This window comes from Salvelinus alpinus, chromosome 12, assembly GCF_045679555.1.
Source record: "Salvelinus alpinus chromosome 12, SLU_Salpinus.1, whole genome shotgun sequence".
NCBI classification, from domain to species: Eukaryota; Metazoa; Chordata; class Actinopteri; order Salmoniformes; family Salmonidae; genus Salvelinus; species Salvelinus alpinus.
Genome location: NC_092097.1, coordinates 32,782,739 through 32,804,697, shown reverse-complemented (window position 1 = coordinate 32,804,697; position 21,959 = coordinate 32,782,739). Strand labels below are relative to the sequence as shown.

General features: G+C 43.8%; 1 protein-coding gene across 1 annotated transcript in view; it reads right to left on the bottom strand.

The window, feature by feature from the left end:
• Positions 1-20,807, bottom strand: part of LOC139535906 (E3 ubiquitin-protein ligase MARCHF9-like) — a 37,651-nt gene extending 16,844 nt beyond the window's left edge. The window contains exon 1 of the mRNA XM_071335849.1: positions 19,053-20,807. Within this exon, the coding sequence (XP_071191950.1) occupies positions 19,053-19,397 (345 nt within the window). The 5' untranslated portion in view covers positions 19,398-20,807. The remainder of the gene's footprint in view (positions 1-19,052) is intronic.
• Between the last annotated feature and the right edge of the window lie 1,152 nt (positions 20,808-21,959).

Here is a 21,959-nt window from a genome sequence, read left to right as displayed (position 1 = left end):
CCTGATTGGTTGAATGCTACAGAGATGGTTGTCCTTCATGAAGGTTCTCCCATCTCCACAGAGGAACTCTGGAGCTCTGTCAGAGTGACGACCGGGTTCTTGGTCACCTCCCTGACCAAGGCCTTTCTCCCCCGATTGCTCAGTTTGCCTGGGCGGCCAGCTTTAGGAAGAGTCTTGGTGGTTCCAAACTTCTTTAATTTAAGAATGATGGAGGCCACTGTGTTCTTGGGGATCTTCAATGCTGCAGACAAATTTTGTTGCCCTTCCCCAGATCAGTGCCTCGACACAATCCTGTCTCTGAGCTCTACGGACAATTCCTTTGACCTCATGGCTTGGATTTTGCTCTGACATGCACTGTCAACTGTGGGACTTTATATAGACAGGTGTGTGCCTTTCCAAATCAAGTCCAATCAATTGAATTTACCACAGGTGGACTCCAATCAAGTTGTAGAAACATCTCAAGGATAATCACAGGAAACAGGATGCACCTGAGCTCAATTTCAAGTCTCATAGCAAAGGGTCTGAATACTTATGTAAAAAAGGTATTACCGTTTTTTATTTATAATGAATTTGTAAACATTTCTAAAAACTTGTTTTCCCTTTGTCATTATGGGGTATGTCATTATGGGGTATTCTGTGTAGATTGCTGAGGATTTATTTAATCCATTTTAGAATAAGGCTGTAACGAAACAAAATGTGGAAAAAGTCAAGGGGTCGGAATACACATGGTCCCGTGTGGCTCAGTTGGTCCCGTGTGGCTCAGTTGGTAGAGCATGGCGCTTGCAACGCCAGGGTTGTGGGTTCATTCCCCACGGGGGGACCAGGATGAATATGTATGAACTTTCCAATTTGTAAGTCGCTCTGGATAAGAGCGTCTGCTAAATGACTTAAATGTAAATGTAATACTTTCCGAAGGCACTGTAGATTCACACAGATCTCAGTCTGAGCTATGATGGCAGTTACTGTAGCAATAAAAAATAATACAAATAATGTTACTGAACAAGAGCACTTGAGAACTCACATTACTGCTTCATGACCAGATTTGAATGAAGCTATCCAATGCTGCAAAGGCGCAGCGTAAAGTTATTTACCCGAGAGAGTCAATAAACCTAGCAGCCTTTTCAGGTGTGTAAAGCTTCTTAGGCGTTCTGTTGACCATAATCTACAATGTGGCACGGTACAGAAGTGAGTAGTCTATCTTCATTTTCTCGAGTTGGTTCTTCACCTCATCAAACGCCTTCGTACAACCGCTATGGAGTAGTCTTTGAAGAATGAGACCCTTGGTCCTGTGTGCTGAATACCATCAGATTCAGCACCAAGGAATCCATTCCTCAAAGAATTTAACTGAGCGTGTCCCTACATTAATTTCCGGGAAACCCACCACACGGATATTGCATCTCCGTCCTCAATTATCCAGCTCATCAATGTGCTCCGCCATTTCATGCACCTGTTTCTCAATTGTCTTTATCTTAGTGTCCATTGGTGTAGTTGAAGTTTCCACAGTAGCAATTCTTCCTTCCGCCTCATCAACATGCTTGACAACCTTCTGTAGTTTGGCCGAATGGCCTGTTATTGCTTCTAAGACCATTACTATCTTGACATCAATCACTTTAGTAATGTTATCAGTCATCTTTTGGATCACTAGATCCATTGTGCCTGGATCAGCAATGGTGTTAACTTCACTAACGTTAGTTAGCTCACCCCGAACATCTACAGAAGTGGTGGTTTTGGTCTAGTTCTTAGTAGTTCTGCTGGGCATGCTGTCGGAAACTTTTGAGAAATAGCCATCAAGACTCATTGTAGGGTAAATTATTTAGCAAATTCTACCATTTTTTCAAGCTAAGAAATAAATATAAAGAGAAAAATGTACATTGAGTGTCCCTGTGTAATTTTTCCACAACAATTTGGCGTCAACGACCAGCATGATTGATACTGCCTGCGGAGCTTTCCAGTGGGCGTCTGCGAGGAAAACCGGTGGCGCATTTTATGAAGCGTGAGGGAAATTCCTGTGTGACCAAAAGAGGACGAGGACCCGCCCAGACCAGACTCTTACTGTGAGCTGCCCAGGAGGAGTCACATCATCCACGAACAATTGAGGGACGGCAACTGATTTCAGTAAATCAATTTAAATGAATCTGTGTAAAAAGAAAATCAAGGTGAGTAATGCATAAAAAGGTACCCACAGTGTTATAGAGAGAAGACTATTCACTAGTTTAATGAGAAGACTAGAGCAAGCGCGTAACGGTACCATGGAAAGCCCCGCTGACAGCTGTCTGTAGGCATTTACAAGAAATATCTATGTGGTCTGCAGCCATAAAAAATAACAGTAGGTATTTTTGAGTACAGGGTGTTATTTATGTGCATAGCAAGTAATGACAGAGAGAATCGTTGGAGATCGTGGGTAATGAGGAAATTATCTAGTGTATTTGGGAATAGTACTCAGTGAATGTGGATGTGAAAGGTGTGTGATTGTGAGATATGACATATTAACCTGATTGAAATTTTGCTGATTGAAATTTGGATAACAAATTATTGAAATTATGACTATTGGAATTTGGATAATAAGATTGAAGTATGGATAATAAGAGCATTGAAATTGAGCTATTGTTACGGATACAAGTATTCTGTGTGTATCCTGTGTGTATTTCTTTTCTCTCCTTCTCCCCTACTCACAGGTGACAATCATCATTCCCCAATCAGTCATCAATCAGTCGCTAATCAGAAGACACCTGCTCCTTTTCTCCTACCCAATCACATTCCCTTTCCCTTGGTTTAAAAACCCTGTCAGTTGTGTTCTCTGGAGCTCGATCTCTTTGTGTAGCCATCTCTCTGTAAATGCCATATGTTTGTACATCGCTTGTGTGGTTTAGCATCTACATGTCACTTTGTCCCCACCTGTGAGTATTGTGTTTGTTTGATAGTGGGAAAAGGGGGTAACCAGACTGTTCGCCCATGGCCATACACTACCCGTAGGTAAACTTTGTTAAATACACTAGTTAGAACTGGGCGGACCACCCACTGTATTTCTGGTTAGTTAGCTGTTGTTGAAATAGGCTAGTCTAGCTTAGGGGTGTTTTTGGGTACTTATTCTTTCTTTTCTTGGGTCCAGCTCAGCCCCTTTTCCTGCCCCCCCATATAATTTAGATTATATGAGGATAACATGTATCATCAGTGGAGTTTGATGTATAATGTTATTATGTATGGGGATATGAAAGAAGAGAGAACTATTTCCGAATAAGATGTTAAATAGAGCTAGTGTAAATATCTAAACCCCTGTATGAATAGAACACTAGTCTAGATGAGGAATTTGTGAAGTAACACATGTATAATGGGTTACTATAGATAAAGTAACATAATATTGAGTATAATGGGTTATTATGATGATCATTTGAAGTAAGAATAGAAAAATAATAATATACAACTAGCACACTAACACGTTGACGTACGTGAGTGGTGACAAAGTATTCTGAGGAATGTTCAGAGTGGTCCCTTTAAGGATCATTTGTATGATAAGGTTAAAGCATTGTACAGGACTTGACTTACCCCTTATCATATCACCTCCACCTTACCTGCCACCCTAGACCCACTTCAGTTTGCATACCGCCCAAACAGGTCCACAGATGATGCAATCGCTATCACACTGCACACTGCCCTATCCCATCTGGACAAGAGGAATACCTATGTAAGAATGCTGTTCATTGACTACAGCTCAGCATTCAACACCATAGTACCCTCCAAGCTCATCATTATGCTTGAGGCCCTGGGTCTCAACCCCGCCCTGTGCAATTGGGTCGTGGACTTTCTGAAGGGCCGCCCCCCAGGTGGTGAAGGTAGGAAAAAACATCTCCACTTCGCTGATCCTCAACACTGGGGCCCCACAAGGGTGAGTGCCCAGCCCCCTCCTGTACTCCCTGTTCACCCATGACTGCGTGGCCATGCACGATTCAAACACAATCATCAAGTTTACAGACGACACAACAGTAGTGGGCTTGATTACCAACAACGACAAGACAGCCTACAGGGAGGAGGTGAGGGCACTCGGAGTGTGGTGTCAGGAAAACAACCTCTCACTCAACGTCAACAAAACAAAGGAGATGATCATGAACGTCAGGAAACAGCAGAGGGAGCACGCCCCTATCCACATCGACGGACAGTACTGGAGAAGTTTTAAGTTCCTCGGTGTACACATCACGGACAGACTGAAATGGTCCACCCACACAGACAGCGCCTCTTCAACCTCAGGAGGCTGAAGAAATTTGGCTTGTCACCTAAAATCCTCACTAACTTTTACAGGTGCACAATTGAGAGCATCCTGTCAGGTTGTATCACTGCCTGTAGTGGCAACTGCACCACCCTCAACCGCAGGGCTGTCCAGAAAGGGAAAGGGGGATACCTAGTCAGTTGTACAACTGAATGCATTCAACTGAAATGTGTCTTCCGCATTTAACCCAACCCCTCTGAATCAGGCAGTGGGCTGCCTTAATCAACATCCACATCTTCGGCGCCCAGGGAACAGTGAGCAACTGTTCTTGCTCAGGGGCAGAACAACAGATTTTGACCTTGTCAGCTCAGGGATTCGATCCAGCATCCTTTCCGTTACAGGCCCAACGCTCTAACCGCTAGGCTACCTGCTGCCCCAGGATGGTGCGGTCTGCACAACACATCACCGGGGGCAAACTACCTGCCCTCCAGGACACCTACACCACCCGATGTCACAGGAAGGCCAAAAAGATCATCAAGGACAACAACCACCCGAGTCACTGCCTGTTCACCACGCTACCATCCAGAAGGCGAGGTCAGTACAGGTGCATCAAAGCTGGGACCGAAGGACTGAAAAACAGCTTCTATTTCAAGGCCATCAGACTGCTAAACAGCAATCACTAACTCAGAGAATCTGCTGCCTACAAAGAGACTCATATCACTGGCCACTTTAATAAATGGATCACTTGTTACTTTAAACAATGCCACTTTAATAATGTTAACATATATAACATTACTCATCTCATATGTATATACTGTACCTTATACCATCTATTGCACCTTGCCTATGCCACTCGGGCATCGCTCATCCAAATATTTATATGTGCATATTCTTATTCCATCCCTTTAGATTTGTTGTGTATTAGGTAGTTGTTGGGGAATTGTTAGATTACTTGTTAGATATTACTGCACTGTCGGAACGAGAAGCACAAGCATTTCGCTACACTCACATTAACATCTGCTAACCATGTGTATGTGACCAATAACATTTGATTTGATTTGAAATGTTTCTAGAACATTATCTTATATTCTGATAACATGCCAACCATGTTCTGTGTATGTTTGGTGGGACGTTGGTGGAATATTCTCCTCACCCACAGAAAACTGGACACATGAATGTTGTTACAACTTTCCTATGAAACGTGTTTATAACATTAATATCTTAAGTTCTGAGAAATGGTATCCAAGTTTTGGGTAAGTTCTATTGACATTAAGGGAGTGGTCTCGTGGAAATATTCCTTGCACATCACAGGAACATTCCTCTGAAAACGTTAGTTAATGACCTAATGAAACCTAAAGGGAACGTTCTCTAAAGTTGTGGTAATGTTAGTTTTTAGCTGGGTAAGCACTGAATGGTTGGTGAAGCTGACACGGATGTTCTAAAACATGTGGGATTTTTACACTTGTTTTGGAATACTAGTTGTTCCTGCGAAAACCAGCACCAGCACCTCTGCTATACAGAGGGTTTTCTCTTTCTTTTTCCCACTGAATAAGGGTGTTGTTTGTACAGCCTCTGCCAATCCATCTGTCATTTGAGACACACATGAGTACACCTTCAACTTGATATCTAGCAATATCCCTGGATTGCTTTCTAAAATTGTCATGTCATATAGCCACTGGCTGAGGTTAGAGGTCAGGGTCAGATAATTTATTCCATTCCATTATGTCCTGCCATCAAGTGCCGGGCATTATTCACTGTGGTAGAGAAAGGATGGAGGATGGAAGAGCACATGCATTTCCATGGTAATAAGATGGTATACATTCACCAGGATAGCCCACTAAAACACATTACAAAATTGAGTACAGGGATTGTACATAAAGGTTAAGTGACATTTTGTGTGATGGAAGCAGGTGTATACAGTAAGAGGCATATAAATGTCAGTGGATAAGTGACGGGAGCATTAAAGTTTGCATTATGGTTACTGTACACAAGCACAGAACATGAAAGGAAATTGATAAATGCTGAGAATGATCTTAGCTCATGATTGATAATCAAGGACGTTCATGGGAGAGAATGTATAGTTTTACATGATTTGGGAGAGGATGACATTGCTAATCCAGATATAGCCCAAACATTAATTGGAAATGATTGGCACCATTCCAGAAAACCTTTTCAAAAATGTAAATAAGAATGCCAAGAATGTATTGATTTAAAGAATGTGTACTCGTGGAACATGATTTGAGAGAGAATGGCATTGCTGCTAATCCAGATTCCCACCGAACTACCCTAACATTATATTAAATGAAAATCATTGACACCATTCCTAAAAACAGACTCACAGGATATATCTTCAAAAATGAAACCAGTATTCGTAGCAGTGAAAGTCTAGATAGGTTTGGAGCACAATTCTGATCATCATACTGTGTACAATCGTTGTTGTTGTTGCTGTTGCCATTTGTCTGGGTTTGAGAAAGTAGACTTGGGGCAGGAGAGGGATAAAGAAAAACGGAGATTGAGTGTAATGGTAAGTGCTGGCTGTGAGGATTACAGCTAAATGTAACAGAGATAATGAATGAAAAGACAGTGGCTACCGGAGGAGTGTGTGGGAATAAGCCTGTATGTTTTTGTAAATGCTCTCATTACCACAGCGATAATGATTTCCATTCGTTGTCCTGCTCTTTTCTAAATGCCTGAAGTGCAAACAGCTTTATCTTCCCATCCCCCTTTCCTTCTCCCCCTCACTCTCTTTCTCTCCTTTTGCTCCCCTGTTTCCCCCTCTCATTGTTTCCCTTTCTCCCGCTACCTTTCTCTCTCTCTCTCGTTCTCCACCCCTCTCTCTCCGTCTCTCACTTCTTATGTCTCCTCTCCTCTCTCTGGCAAGCCCATGTTATTGTGAGTTTAGTTAAAGCTCTGTCTTTGCAGTCTCTCTCGTGTGTGTGTGTGTGTGTGTGTGTGTGTGTGTGTGTGCGTGTGTGTGTGTGTGGTGTGTGTGTGTGTGTGTGTGTGTGTGTGTGTGTGTGTGCGCGCGCTCAGATTCCAGATAGCCACAGGGCTGCTGTAGAGAGGGAGAGGAGAAGAGAGGAAAGAGAGGCGGAGGGGAGGACGGATGAAGGAAGGGAGGGAGGGGGATGGAGGAAAGGGTGGACGGTGAGTCAGCTCACTGCCTGTTTGTCAGCGGGGCATGGCCATCCTGAAAGCCAATGGCTTGTGCCACTTAACATGAAAACCCTACCATTATGCACACTTGCAAAACACACTTGAGCTTTAATGTGGTCAATTTTTCATGGGCATACTTTATGTGGAGTAATCAGTCTGTCAGTGCTGGTCAGCGCCTTCATTCAATAGTAGTGACATAACAGAGGGAGTTTTTTTCCACTGTGATCAATCCTCTAAGTAATCCAAAATAGTATGACTCATTTCTCTCACCCCTATTGCACAGATTTTGTTCTCTGCATTGAATAGTGTTATTGGTCTCCTTGTTCATTCTGTGAAAATGTTATTGTATTTCAATCCTGAAAGCAAGTGTATCTCAGTCTTGGGGTTCAGTAAGAATAAAGTAAGACGTCTGGATGTAGTAATTGAGCAACAGTGAATTCATCGTCAATCAAGTAATATTCTCAGCAAGCATCTAATGCTCACAGACATGGTCAATAGAAAACATTCTCTTCATATGCTAATGACATTTTCAAAGAATGTCTCCACAGAGTTATGAAAACGTTTCTGAACTATTCATGGAATGTATCTGGCATGATCATTCCTGGAATACGCAGATACAAATCTATTATAGAAATACCTATGAACATTCTGGGAACCAACAATTGTTAGCTGGATTGTACTGTATGTATCTTTGCCTTTCTGTCCCTATGATGTATTGGCGGATAAAGAATATGGGGTTAGGGAAGGGAGTGGCAGTGTGGGGGATGGGTGGGTGTGGGGCATGGGTGGGACCAAACTTGATTCCCATCCCAAAATACGCACAGAGTGCCCATCACAACAACATTATATAAATATAATTTGTTTCGGGGCATGTAAATATCCACGCGAGTTGATGGTTCAGCTGGCAAGGACGGAAGGGACTGGGGCAAAAAAGCACCAGCAACATTAAACGGGGTAAGTCAAGGGTACGTGAATCTGCTCCTTGGGCATAATGCCTTAATGAATCAAATAAAGTGGACAGCTAGGTGAACCAATGGTATTTGTTAATGTGATGTTATGGAGAGACAGGTGGAACAATGATGACATTATGATTGAAAGATACCAGGAGATCGGTGAAACAGTGATGTCTTCATGAATTCAATGGTGTCGCCTGTTGATATTGATATAAGCCTGATGGAATGTTGTGAGCTGGAGTGATAATCTCATGACTATGAAATGCTGAGGATGTCTTTATAATTTTGAAGCTATAGATAGATAGATAAGGGGCCATGTCTATATAGTGTCTCAGAGTAGGAGTGCTCATCTAGGATCAGGTTATCGCTGTCCATGTAATCCTATTCATTGTGATAAAAAAGGAAAACATTTACCTGAATCAGCACTCCTACTCTGAGACGCTTGATACATATGGCCCTAGGTGATAATATTATCATTAATCAATGGTTATTGATAAGTGGACCAAGGGATGACATACCCTTCATGCCAACAACACATGTCACGATCGTCGTAACGTTGAAGAGAGGAGGACCAAGGAGCAGCGTGAAATGAATACATTCTTGATTTATTTTAACGAAGACGAAAATGAAGAACACTTGACAAACTAATACAAAACAATAAACGACGAACGTGAAGCTAATGAAAACTAGTGCTGACACAAACACTACACATAGACAATAACCCACAACCCACAATACAAAACAGGCTACCTAAATATGGTTCCCAATCAGAGACAACGCAAAACACCTGTCTCTGATTGAGAACCATTTCAGGCCAAACACAGAAATAGACAAACCAGACAAACAACATATAATGCCCACACAGATCACACCCTGACCAACCAAAACATAAAACATACAAAGCAAACTCTGGTCAGGGCGTGACAGTACCCCCCCCCCCCCCAAGGTGCGGACTCCGGCCGCAAAACCTGAACCTATAGGGGAGGGTCTGGGTGGGCATCTATCCGCGGTGGCGGCTTTGGCGCTGGACGTGGCCCCCACTCCACCATAGTCAATCCCCGCTTCCGTCGCCTCCTAGGAACGGCGACCCTCCTAAATGACCCCACTCCACTGAGGGGCGCCTCTGGACTGAGGGGCAGCTCCGGACTGAGGGGCAGCTCCGGACTGAGGGGCAGCTCATGACTGAAGGGCAGCTCATGACTGAGGGGCAGCTCATGACTGAGGGGCGGCTCATGACTGAGGGGCGGCTCATGACTGACGGGCGGCTTTGGCGGCTCCTGACTGGCGGGCGGCTCTGACGGCTCTGGACAGACGGGCGGCTCTGACGGCTCTGGACAGACGGGCGGCTCTGACGGCTCTGGACAGACGGGCGGCTCAGGCGGCGCTGGACAGACGGGCGGCTCAGGCGGCGCTGGACAGACGGGCGGCTCAGGCGGCCCTGGACAGACGGGCGGCTCAGACGGCGCTGGACAGACGGGCGGCTCAGACGGCGCTGGGCAGACGGGAGACTCTGACCTGCTGAGGTGCACAGTAGGCCTGGTGCGTGGTGCCGGAACTGGTGGTAACGGGCTGGGGACACGCACCTCAAGGCTAGTGCGGGGAGCAGGAACAGGGCATACTGGACCCTGGAGGCGCACAGTAGGCCTGGTGCGTGGTGCCGGAACTGGTGGTACCAGGCTGGGGACACGCACCTCAAGGCTAGTGCGGGGAGCAGGAACAGGGCGTACAGGGCTCTGGAGACGCACAGGAAGCCTGGTGCGTGGTGTTGGCACTGTTGGTACTGGGCTGATGACACGCACCTCAAGGCGAGTGCGGGGTGCTGGAACTGGAGGCCTGGTACGTGGCGACGGCACCGGAGAGCTGGTGCGTGGGGCTGCCACAGGAGAGCTGGTGCGCTGAGCTGGCACAGGACGTGTAGGGCTAGGGAGGCGCACAGGAGGCCTGGTGCGTGGGGCTGCCACAGGAGAGCTGGTGCGCTGAGCTGGCACAGGACGTGCAGGGCTAGGGAGGCGCACAGGAGGCCTGGTGCGTGGGGCTGGCACAGTCTTCACCAGACGGCTAGCACGCACCTCAGGATGAGTATGGAGAGCTGACTCAGGTGACATCAAATCCCCGACACGCTCCGTCGGGCGGATGTCGTGCCTCATGCACCAAACCAGCAAATCCCTCAGTTCTCTCTCCTCCAATTTCCCCATTAAATCCTTCACAGTCTCTGCTTCACTCACCCTGCTCACCTCCAACTCCACCCCGACTGGCTCCGGTTCCATCCTCGGCTCCTCAGGGTAAGCACGGGGAGCTGGCTCAAGTCTCCTACTTGACCCAGCTACACTCCCCGTGTGACCCCCCAAGAAATTTTTGGGGCTGCCTCTCGGGCTTCCAGCCGCGCTTTCGTGCAGCCTCCTCATAACGCCGCCTCTCGGCTTTCGCTGCCTCCAGCTCTGCCTTGGGACGGCAATATTCACCCGGCTGTACCCCGGGTCCTTTTCCGTCTAATATCTCCTCCCAAGTCCATTTTTCCACAAAGCGCCGTTCCCCTCTTTCACGCTGCTTGGTCCTTTGATGGTGGGTTATTCTGTCACGATCGTCGTAACGTTGAAGAGAGGAGGACCAAGGCGCAGCGTGAAATGAATACATTCTTGATTTATTTTAACGAAGACGAAAATGAAGAACACTTGACAAACTAATACAAAACAATAAACGACGAACGTGAAGCTAATGAAAACTAGTGCTGACACAAACACTACACATAGACAATAACCCACAACCCACAATACAAAACAGGCTACCTAAATATGGTTCCCAATCAGAGACAACACAAAACACCTGTCTCTGATTGAGAACCATATCAGGCCAAACACAGAAATAGACAAACCAGACAAACAACATATAATGCCCACACAGATCACACCCTGACCAACCAAAACATAAAACATACAAAGCAAACTCTGGTCAGGGTGTGACAACATATATTTAGTAACCAAGGAAATGTACTTATAGGCCAGGTACAATAGCACACAACGGCCTTGGAAGCTTGAAGTATGGAACATGGAACAACAGAAGCAACAATTGTATAACTATGGGGAAAGATAGAAACGACAGATACAAGAAAAACAATACACAGAGAAAGCAATAGGTCAAGAATGTGAGAGGCTGAGACAGACAGTTTACATGATGTGACACACATCAGGGCCTGTATTCAGAAATAGTTTCAGAGCTATCCTAGATCAGCACTCCTACTCTGAGACACTTTGTGAATACAGGCCCAGGCCTGGTTGATGCACAGTGACACAGCATGTCCATCTCTCCGTCTCAGGTTGACAGTGTCAACAGGGAGTCACCCCCATCACTGGATGGGCATGAATATTTGATACCACCTGATGAGGTGGCTAATTGTGTTTGTCGAAGATAAATGGCAAACGCCAGGGAGGCTGGGCCATCATCTGTTGAGACACTTATCCTGAGAAATCGATGAGGTGAAGGAGAGAATAGACTACATTCTCAGAAAAAAATAGTTATATGTGGCACCATTTGTCCCTATAGGGCACGGGTAGGCAATTCCAGTCCTCGAGGGCCTGATTGGTGTCACAGTTTTGCCCCAGCCCCAGCTAACACACCTGACTCCAATAATCACCTAATCACGATCTTCAGTTTAGAATGCAATTTGATTAATCAGCTGTGTTTGTTAGGGATGGAGAAAAAGTGTGACACTAATCAGGCCCTCGAGGACTGGAGTTGCCCCCCCATGCTATAGAGGAACCCTTTACAAAAAGATTCCCCTACAGAATCATTTAAGATCAGATAGAACTCCTTCTGGTTCCAAATAGCACCCTTTAACAGGTTCTACAGATGTCACTCTTGTGTTGCTGAGAAATACAAACTTTTAGTTTAGGTTTCTAAACTTTAGGCTTCTAAAGTTTGTAATTTCCACTTTTGAAATGTCAGACTTGATTTGCCCTAACAATTTTTTTTTATCAAACCCTACAAAAATGTCCATTAATTATAATCCACATACTATTCACATTTCCTGTTGCTGCAGGGTTATTTTCCTGCTGTGGCAAACCTACTAAAATTAAGATCATACATCTGTATTTGGAACCCAGGTTCAATTTGGAACTCAAAAGGCTTCTATCTGACCTGAAAAGGGTTCTATCTGGAGCCTATTTTCACAGGGTTCTCCTGCAGGGAAAAATGGTGCTACATATCCCTCTTTGTTTCTGGGACTGTACTAGAGAAACTCTTATAGAGGAGGGACATAGTTGTTGTAGTGGTATTGTATGTGATTAATGTTGTGCGCTTCCAAATACTCTGCTTGTTCCCTCAATGGCTTTCAATGAGAAACATTTGGAAATGGAATTTGAATTCCAGTTTACTTCCTGAATTGAAAAAATAAATGGCATTCAAGTGTTTATCAAGTTGAGTATAACCTAGCTATAGAATGGGCTGATGCGTGAAAATGTCATACTGTAACAATATCAAAGCCAAAGAGTAGTCTTTGTGAATAGTTTACACAGAATCATCATGACAAAAGCTCAAAAGCTGCAAAGGCAAATGTAAAAAATGTATGTTCTCAATTAACCATGTGGTTTAAAGAGATAAGAGAATGCCTAAAATATTCATTTTATTTTCATCACCTTTTTCCCCACTCTATTGTTCTTTGGAGAACCAGACGGGTTCCCCTCCACTGGGATTCTCTACCTCTAACCCTATTACAGGGACTGAGTCACTGGCTTACTGGTGCTCTTTCATGCCGTCCCTAGGAGGGGTGCGTCACTTGAGTGGGTTGAGTTACTGACGTGATCTTCCTGTCTGGGTTGGCGCCCCCTCTTGGTTTGTGCTGTGGTGGAGATCTTTGTGGGCTATACTCGGCCTTGTCTCAGGATTGTAAGTTGGTGGTTGAAGATATCCCGCTTTGGCAAAGTGGGTGGGGTTATATCCTTCCTGTTTGGCCCTGTCCGGGGGTATCATCGGATGGGGCCACAGTGTCTCCTGACCCCTCCTGTCTCAGCCTCCAGTATTTATGCTGCAGTAGTTTGTGTCGGGGGGCTAGGGCCAGTTGGTTATATCTGGAGTACTTCTCCTGTCTTATCCAGTGTCCTGTGTGAATTTAAGTATGCTCTCTCTAATTCTCTCCTTCTCTCTTTCTTTCTCTCTCTCGGAGGACCTGAGCCCTAGGACCATACGTCAGGACTACTGGGCATGATGACCCCTTGCTGTCCCCAGTCCACCTGGCCTTGCTGCTGTTCCAGTTTCAACTGTTCTGCCTGCAGTTATGGAACCCCTACCTGTCCCAGACCTGCTGTTTTCAACTCTTAATGATCGGCTATGAAAAGCCAACTGACATTTATTCCTGATTATTATTTGACCATGCTTGTCATTTATGAACATTTTGAACATCTTGGCTCTCTCTAATTCTCTCCTCTCTTTCTTTCTCTCTCTCGGAGGAACTGAGCCCTAGGACCATACGTCAGGACTACCGGGCATGATGACTCCTTGCTGTCCCCAGTCCACCTGGCCTTGCTGCTGTCCCAGTTTCAACTGTTCTGCCTGCGGTTATGGAACCCCTACCTGTCCCAGACCTGCTGTTTTCAACTCTTAATTATCGGCTATGAAAAGCCAACTGACATTTATTCCTGATTATTATTTGACCATGCTTGTCATTTATGAACATTTTGAACATCTTCGCCATGTTCTGTTATAATCTCCACCCGGCACAGCCAGAAGAGGACTGGCCACCCCTCATAGCCTGGTTCCTCTCTAGGTTTCTTCCTAGGTTTTGGCCTTTCTAGTGAGTTTTTCCTAGCCACCGTGCTTCTACACCTGCATTGCTTGCTGTTTGGGGTTTTAGGCTGGGTTTCTGTACAGCACTTCGAGATATTAGCTGATGTACGAAGGGCTATATAAAATAAACTTGATTGATTGATTCTTTCCCCACCTACCTTACTGTCCATCTCTCTCCCCCCTTTTCTCTGTAGCCCTCTCTCTCTCTCTTGTATCTTTCCCCTCCCCCATTCTCTTTCTCCATCTCTTATCATCTCTACTTTATGATCTTGCTCTCGCCCTGGTCCATATAATTTGGGATGTACCATATAAATGAGACGCACACACACACTCTCTCACGCATGCATTCACACACTGGCACACACTCGCACACAAACACACACGTACACACGCACACACACATATTTTGACATGTGCATAATTCCAGAGTTACTACTGCTCCAGAAACACCAGACGGGGACATGATTTACAACATTCCTCTCTGACTAGACCAGTGTGAAAAAAACATAATATATTTATTCATGGGGTGATCAGATTCTTCTACCCATATGGTAATGACCACTTTCTGTATCGTTTCTATTTAGAGAACTAATACACAGGTATATAGAAGAATGCGTAGGAAGACATGTATTGGAGTGAGTACAGTCTTCATGGTGTGAGTTTCAACTAAAACCCTGGGATTGCATGTGGGACAGTTGTCCATCTTGACAATCCACTGTGGGCACTATAGGTTCCATGAGCATGTCTCTCCATTGATGTTGGATGAATGTCAGACTCTGCCTGCAGTCCAATGCCTTACACATCAGCACTCTCCGTCCAGCAGAGCCTGGGTCCATACACGTGTACCACCACCACCACTTCACTGCAAATAACATAGAGCTATAGCCAGCTGTTTCAAGGATATTCTTAGAACTATACTTGCTACACTTTCAAAACATATTCTCATCTAGGATAAGAGACTCCTCGACCTCCCATTTGAAACCCCCTTCCTAAGATTTTCTTTATCTGCAGTCTTTCAACTAATGAGAACATTTTACCCATTTAATATACATGTACAGTTAGAGGTTTGGAAGGATTATCATTCCCCAGTGCAGAGGTGGAATAATACACTATATGTAGATTTGTGATAAGGTTAGGGCACTATACCCCTAGCTACAGGGTTTCTGCAGACTCCACAGTCCTCTCTTCATCTCTCTTATTCTCCTGCACAGTAAGTCCCCATCACGACACTCCTATAAATCAACTCCACGCAATGTTGTCATTTACGTTCTATCAATGGATCCACGTGCCTCCTTTCAAAGGACACCACCAAGGCTAATGAAAAGTATTCAGGGGTTCTGTCTCATTTGATTCCCTCAGTGGATGCTTATATCACGGGACATGGTGCTGCAACAGAGACTGTTTCTATCTATAATATTACAGCCCAAGGCCATGCAAGGCTTACAGGGAGACTGAGCTCAGGCCTTTTTGTTGTTGCTTTTTAACAAACAAATTGTCAAATAATTTTAACAAAACGTATTTTAATTTAATTCACTCAAGTATACAGGAAGAGTATTTGGTAGAGAAACAGACATTTTCTACAATCACTAATAGACTTTTAAGGGTTGTTTTTTCTATGTGTTTCTTGACAATGTTTCAAATATTTTGCACAGACAAGAATCTTTGTTGATTAGTTGTGATTCGATGTCATGATAAATGGGCAAAGGTCATTAAATGCATTACCCCATGATGCACTTTACTACTGTATTTCAATGTATCTACTGTATGTCCTACTGTATTCAATCTGATGGATGTCCTATTGTCATTGTTGGTCCCTCACATGTTGTTACACTTCTTTTGATGTTATTTGTGTTTTCCTTTTTGCCTGTGATGAAATCACAGGACCTTCCCACTGGGTAAGAGAATTTCGTTTTTTTCAACTAACTTTTAACCTAAATCCAATGACATGGTAACATTTTTTGTTGATTTCATGTGAATTCATGTTCGTTGATAACTAAACCAAATGTAAAACAAAACTAGACAATGAAATGACGTCTGTGCCCAGTGGGTTAGCTGACACACAGTAGTGTCAGGTTCAGACTGACAGTGAATCAAATCATAACAATCAGATTATTATTGAAAGCACTTCTGCTCTACCCATGCAACATGACACACGAAAGGCCTCTGAGATATCCGGGTATGCACAGGAGTTAGCGAGCATTATCCATCTCTATATATCAGTGCAGGCTGCTGAGGGGAGGACCATGTGTTTGATGTATTTGATACCATTCCACTAATTCCGCTCCAGCCATTACAAAGAGCACGTCCTCCCCAATTAAGGGGCCACCAACCTCTTGTGCTATATATGCAGACTATGTAAAAAATCTATGTTTGTACACTTAGGCCTACAGTTTATTGTTCCTTGTTTAAAAATCTGAGCATTAAATATTAAAGCAATTGTTTTCTTCATAGTGTCTTACACTACTTGTTATATACCTGCAGTATTCATCTTTATCTGATTCTTGGTGGTGGAACCACTGCCTGTTTTAACCTGAAAAGATCTGCATTGGCACAATATATGAAACAACATGTATGTATTTATGTACAGTATGTATGTATTTACAGTACCAGTCAAAAGTTTGGACTCATTCAAGGGTTTTTCTTAATTTTTTACTATTTTCTACATAGTAGAATAATAGTGAAGACATCAACATTATAAAATAACACATATGGAATCATGTAGTAACCAAAAAAGTGTTAAACAAATCAAAATATATTTTATATTTGAGATTCTTCAAAGTAGCCACCCTTTGCCTTGATGACAGCTTTGCACACTCTTGGCATTCTCTCAACCAGCTTCACCTGGAATGCTTTTCCAACAGTCTTGAAGGAGTTCCCACATATGCTGAGCACTAGTTGGCTGCTTTTCCTTCACTCTGCATTCCAACTCATCCCTAACCATCTCAATTGGGTTGAGGTCAGGTGATTGTGGAGGCCAGGTCATCTGACTCCATCACTCTCTTTCTTGGTTAAATAGCCCTTACACAGCCTGGAGGTGTGTTGGGTCATTGTCCTGTTGAAAAACAAATGATAGTCCCACTAAGCACAAACCAGATGGGATGGCGTATCGCTGCAGAATGCTGTGGTAGCCATGCTGGTAAAGTGGGCCTTGAATTCTAAATAAATCACTGACAGTGTCACCAGCAAAGCACCCCCTCACCATCACACCTCCTCCTCCATGCTTCATGGTGGGAATCACACATGCGGAGATCATCCGTTCACCTACTCTGCATCTCACAAAGACACGACGGTTGGAACCTAAAATCTCAAATTTGGACTCATCAGACCAAAGGACAGATTTCCACTGATCTAATGTCCATTGCTCATGTTTCTTGGCCCAAGCAAGTCTTTTCTTCGTATTGGTGTCCTTTAGTAGTGGTTTCTTTGCAGCAATTCAACCATGAAGGCCTGATTCACGCAGTCTCCTCTGAACAGTTGATGTTGAGATGTGTCTGTTACTTGATCACTGTGAAGCATTTATTTGGACTGCAATTTCTGAGGCTGGTAACTCTAATGAACTTTTCCTCTGCAGCAGAGGTAACTCTGGGTCTTCCTTTCCTGTGGCGGTCCTCATGAGAGACAGTTGCATCATAGCACTTGATGGTTTTTGAGACTGCACTTGAAGAAACTTTCAAAGGTCTTGACATTTTCCGGATTGAGTGAGCTTCAAATCCTAAGGTAATGATGGACTGTCATTTCTCTTAGCTTATTTGAGCTGTTCTTGCCATAATATGGACTTTGTCGTTTACCAAATAGGGCTATCTTCTGTATACCACCCTTACCTTGTCACAACACAAATGATTGTATCAAACGTATTAAGAAGGAAATAAATTCCACAAATTACCTTTTAACAAGGCACACCTGTTAATTGAAATGCATTCCAGGTGACTACCTCATTAAGCTAGTTGAGAGAATGCCGAGAGTGTGCAAAGCTGCCATCAAGGCAAAGGGTGGCTACTTTGAAGAATTGCAAATATAAAATATATTTTGATTTGTTTAACACTTTTTTGGTTACTGCATGATTTCATATGCGTTATTTCATAGTTTTGATGTCTTCAATATTATTCTACAATGTAGAAAATAATAAAAATAAATAAAAACCCTGGAAAGAGTAGGTGTGTCCAAACTTTTGACAGGTACTTGCATGTATGTAAGGAACAATATATGTATGGAACAATGTATGGAACCAAGTACGAACAACTATATTGAAAAAAATTTGCTGTCTATTGGAAAACTGTCCCTCAAACAGGATAACAATACAATAATGTTTAATATTGGCACAGCACTGATAGCCATCCATGATGTAAATTCTCTATAACACTTTGTGAAAGTTTGACCCATTGGAGACATTTCCAGATTTTATGTTTCATGAGTTGCTTCATGAAACCAAACTTGTGGCACCCTAATGGGGTCACAATTGCAGAGCTTAAATTTAACCGGAGCTGTAAGTCACTGAAGGAAAACACTGCTTATGCTCCTCAATGGGAGGAAGCTGTATCACTGTCTGTTTGGGCTGCAGCTGGAACATGAGGATGCAGAAACATGTCAACAAAGTTTTAGTTAAAAGCTTTTTATCCGCATGAGTTATTCTGGATTCCAGGAGAACGTAACAGTCTGCATGGAGCCAATGTGTCTCTTATGGGGTCTTTGGAGACAAAGGTTGACTTTATCTATTGTGGAAAAGTTTGGTATTTGCCCTGATAAAATACATGCTTGTTTTCCTCAGCCATACGGTGATACCTGAGCTTCCCTGCAGTGTGGGCTTATGTATAGACCTGAAATACATGTGAAGAACCAACTTTGAAGCCTTGAAGGGACTTACAGGCATAGCCCTGGAAACAATGGGGAGACAATTGGTAATCAAAAGGGGCCTAGGGAACTGTAGCCTAGACGTGGATAGATAGGTGAAGGACAGGAAAGCCTACCTGTTCGGGGCCCTGGAAGCAGATTCGGCACTGCGGCGAGCGCATGCCACTGTCCAAGCTGCTTGTGAGCGATACAGTGTCCAGGCTCGCTTGGAGCTTCGCATTCTTCTCCTCGAATGCCTGGCTCCGCGGCCGGGGATTGGTGCCATAGTACTCTTCTTCGTCGTCCCGGGTAGAGCAGTCGAAGGGTGGCCACCCGCAGCCTCCTACCCCGAGCCCTCGCATGCTGCTTGTTCGCCTGTCTGGGTTTGTGTCAGAATCGGTCCCCCGTCTTAAGCCAGACCGCATCAAAACCAGCACTTTCAGTTCATTGAAAAACATACGGATCCGGTACTTAAACATCATGAACTAGCCCACATTGGCAAAATGCGTCTGTAGGGTGAAATAGAAAGTATCAATACATTTAGTTGTATAAATCAGGCATTTCTTATGCACGATTTGAGAGCCAAAATGGGCTTTGTAAGTAGCCTATTATTATTACCAAGTGCAAACCTATTTGGTTCAAGTAGCCTTCCCTAGCTATGGGCTATACTATCAAAACAAAAATACCAGAGGTTTCTATAAAAAGCATGACTGCCGAAAAAAAATATTGGTCAACGGTAATCAAAACATTACAATGTAAATACATTGTATCTCTCATTGTTACATTTTCTCTGTTACCATGTGTAGCCGATAGACAATGCGGAAGTTTTTCATGGATGGGCAGTTCTTTTGGAATTCAACGGATGCCGATACAACAATTCCCGATAGCTTTCAGTGTGAGCGATGAGCATAACCAAACAGCAATAGGATCAAACTGAATCCCCTCATGTACATTTTCGATCCAGTCACTTATGGCACAATGGCAACGCTTGCGTTTAACGGGAGCTGTCCAAGGTTCTGAAAGGAAATTCTATCGCAAGCAGAGAGGGAGCAAGATAGAGGGGAGCGGGTAGCGTTGAAGGCTCAGGGATAATATACAATGTTATTAAAAAACAGATGTCACTATGTCATCCGTAATTCCACCGAGTCATTTTTGGGTGTTGCTTTCATCTGTTTAGTCCGTACAAAAAAGGCCAGTTGACAACCACCTCTCTTTTGTTTGTCCCTCAATGGCATGCTAGACTTCAAAACACCGTATTTTTCTCTTCCCCTGTTTCCTCACTGTTTTTTCTGGCTGATTGTTAGAGAATATGTCCCTCACGGTTCCCTCTCCACATAAGTCCGAGAGCCACTTTACTATCCAACGTGTTCGCATTTTAAACAGGATCGGACGAGACACCACAAACCTGTAGAAGAACACACATCCCTTTGCCATTGAAATTCCATGCTGTTTTTTGTTCTTCCTGCAACGATTCCTGCAGAACACACACCAGGAAGAACAGAGATGGCAGGGAATAACCCCCCAGAGTATGGGAACGAAGCAAACCGATTACATCGCCATGCCAGATCAACTTTGCCACCAAATAACGGGTTCGTTTACTACCAATAACTAATTACGTCCATTCAACAACAATAAAACGTTATTTTACGTGGCATTGTTTAAATACTTGCTTCTGTCAGCAGACGTGCCTCCATCGAAATTGATTTGGTGGACGAACAAAAAGAGGATCCTGCCATAAAAATGCATGCTAGCCAAATTGAAACACAGATGTGTTTTTTTGTATCGTTGTTGTCACCTCGTTTTCCTATGATTATTCCTTCCTCAGTCTATCCGCGAAGGAAAAAAAGCTCTGCCGTCTTGCTGCGCATTGGCAGAAGCCGCTATCCGAGGTTCTGATTTTCATGTGACGTTGCGGCCACGTGCTAGTCAGTGTATCCCGGGAAATCTAAACGGTGTATGTAATGTCAGTGGACAGGGACTGATATTAGTAGTCTGCCACTTCCATTGGGTGAACCTTCTCTCAAATGTGTCTCTCTTGTTACATATGCCTATGCATAGTTTATTCAACCTTCTCTCAAACAAGTCTAGGCCTATTCTAAACAGATACTAGGCTCTTGGCTTACATGAATGTTGTAATAATACACATTGCTTCACTGGCTACCCAACAACTGTTGTGTTCTTTCATGAAGTTCAGCCATGTGTTATTTAATGCCACAAAGAAAATGATGAATGAATTTCAAAGAACTTGGCCAAGCAGCATCAAACGACTGAATAGATTAACCATGCCATAACTAGATTAGAGTTGAATCACAGCCATATGAAAACATTAGTCACAGAGATATGAAAGCAAGGATGTGAGGGGGGTAAAGCCTCTGTGTATTGTGAGCGCTGTCTGGCGGGGCCGGACCCCCGCCGAGAGGCACCCCGGATCGAACTCTCAAGGGGGCGGATGCTCTCTGTCGGCTCCACATGCAGTAGCCTATATGGAGCCGAACCAAGGTGTACACAGATTTAAACTCAATAATAAATCAAAGCAGTTTAGTGATTCCTCTGTAAGGCACAAAACCACCAAACTAGCCTACAGAAACAGGAAAAAAAGAAGTATTTAAGCACATTATTTTATTTTAAGAAAATTAAAATAATAATTAATTGAAAATATGCAAGCATTATCCATGGTCACATGACAAGAAAAACAGCTTAGCTTAGCAAAATATATGTATAGGGAATCAAACAATTATCCATCAGACATTTTTGTTAGGCCATTTTGTGTATTTCCTCTTCCATTTATACACCCAGTGCTTTTAGAAGCTCCTAGTCCACCTGGGGGCATCCGGTTAACGGACGCTGTCCTTGGTGATGAAATGAAGACCATTAAATTCTAACATGCTACATTCGGCAGCAAGGTCCCTCCTGGGCCTGAGGGACCTAAGTTGACAAAACTGATATAAAAAAACCATTCCCCTTTACCAATAGGAAAGCACAACCACAATAAACAAAACATGTAATACTAAAACCAATTGGATAGAGGAGTAGGCTACCCCTGT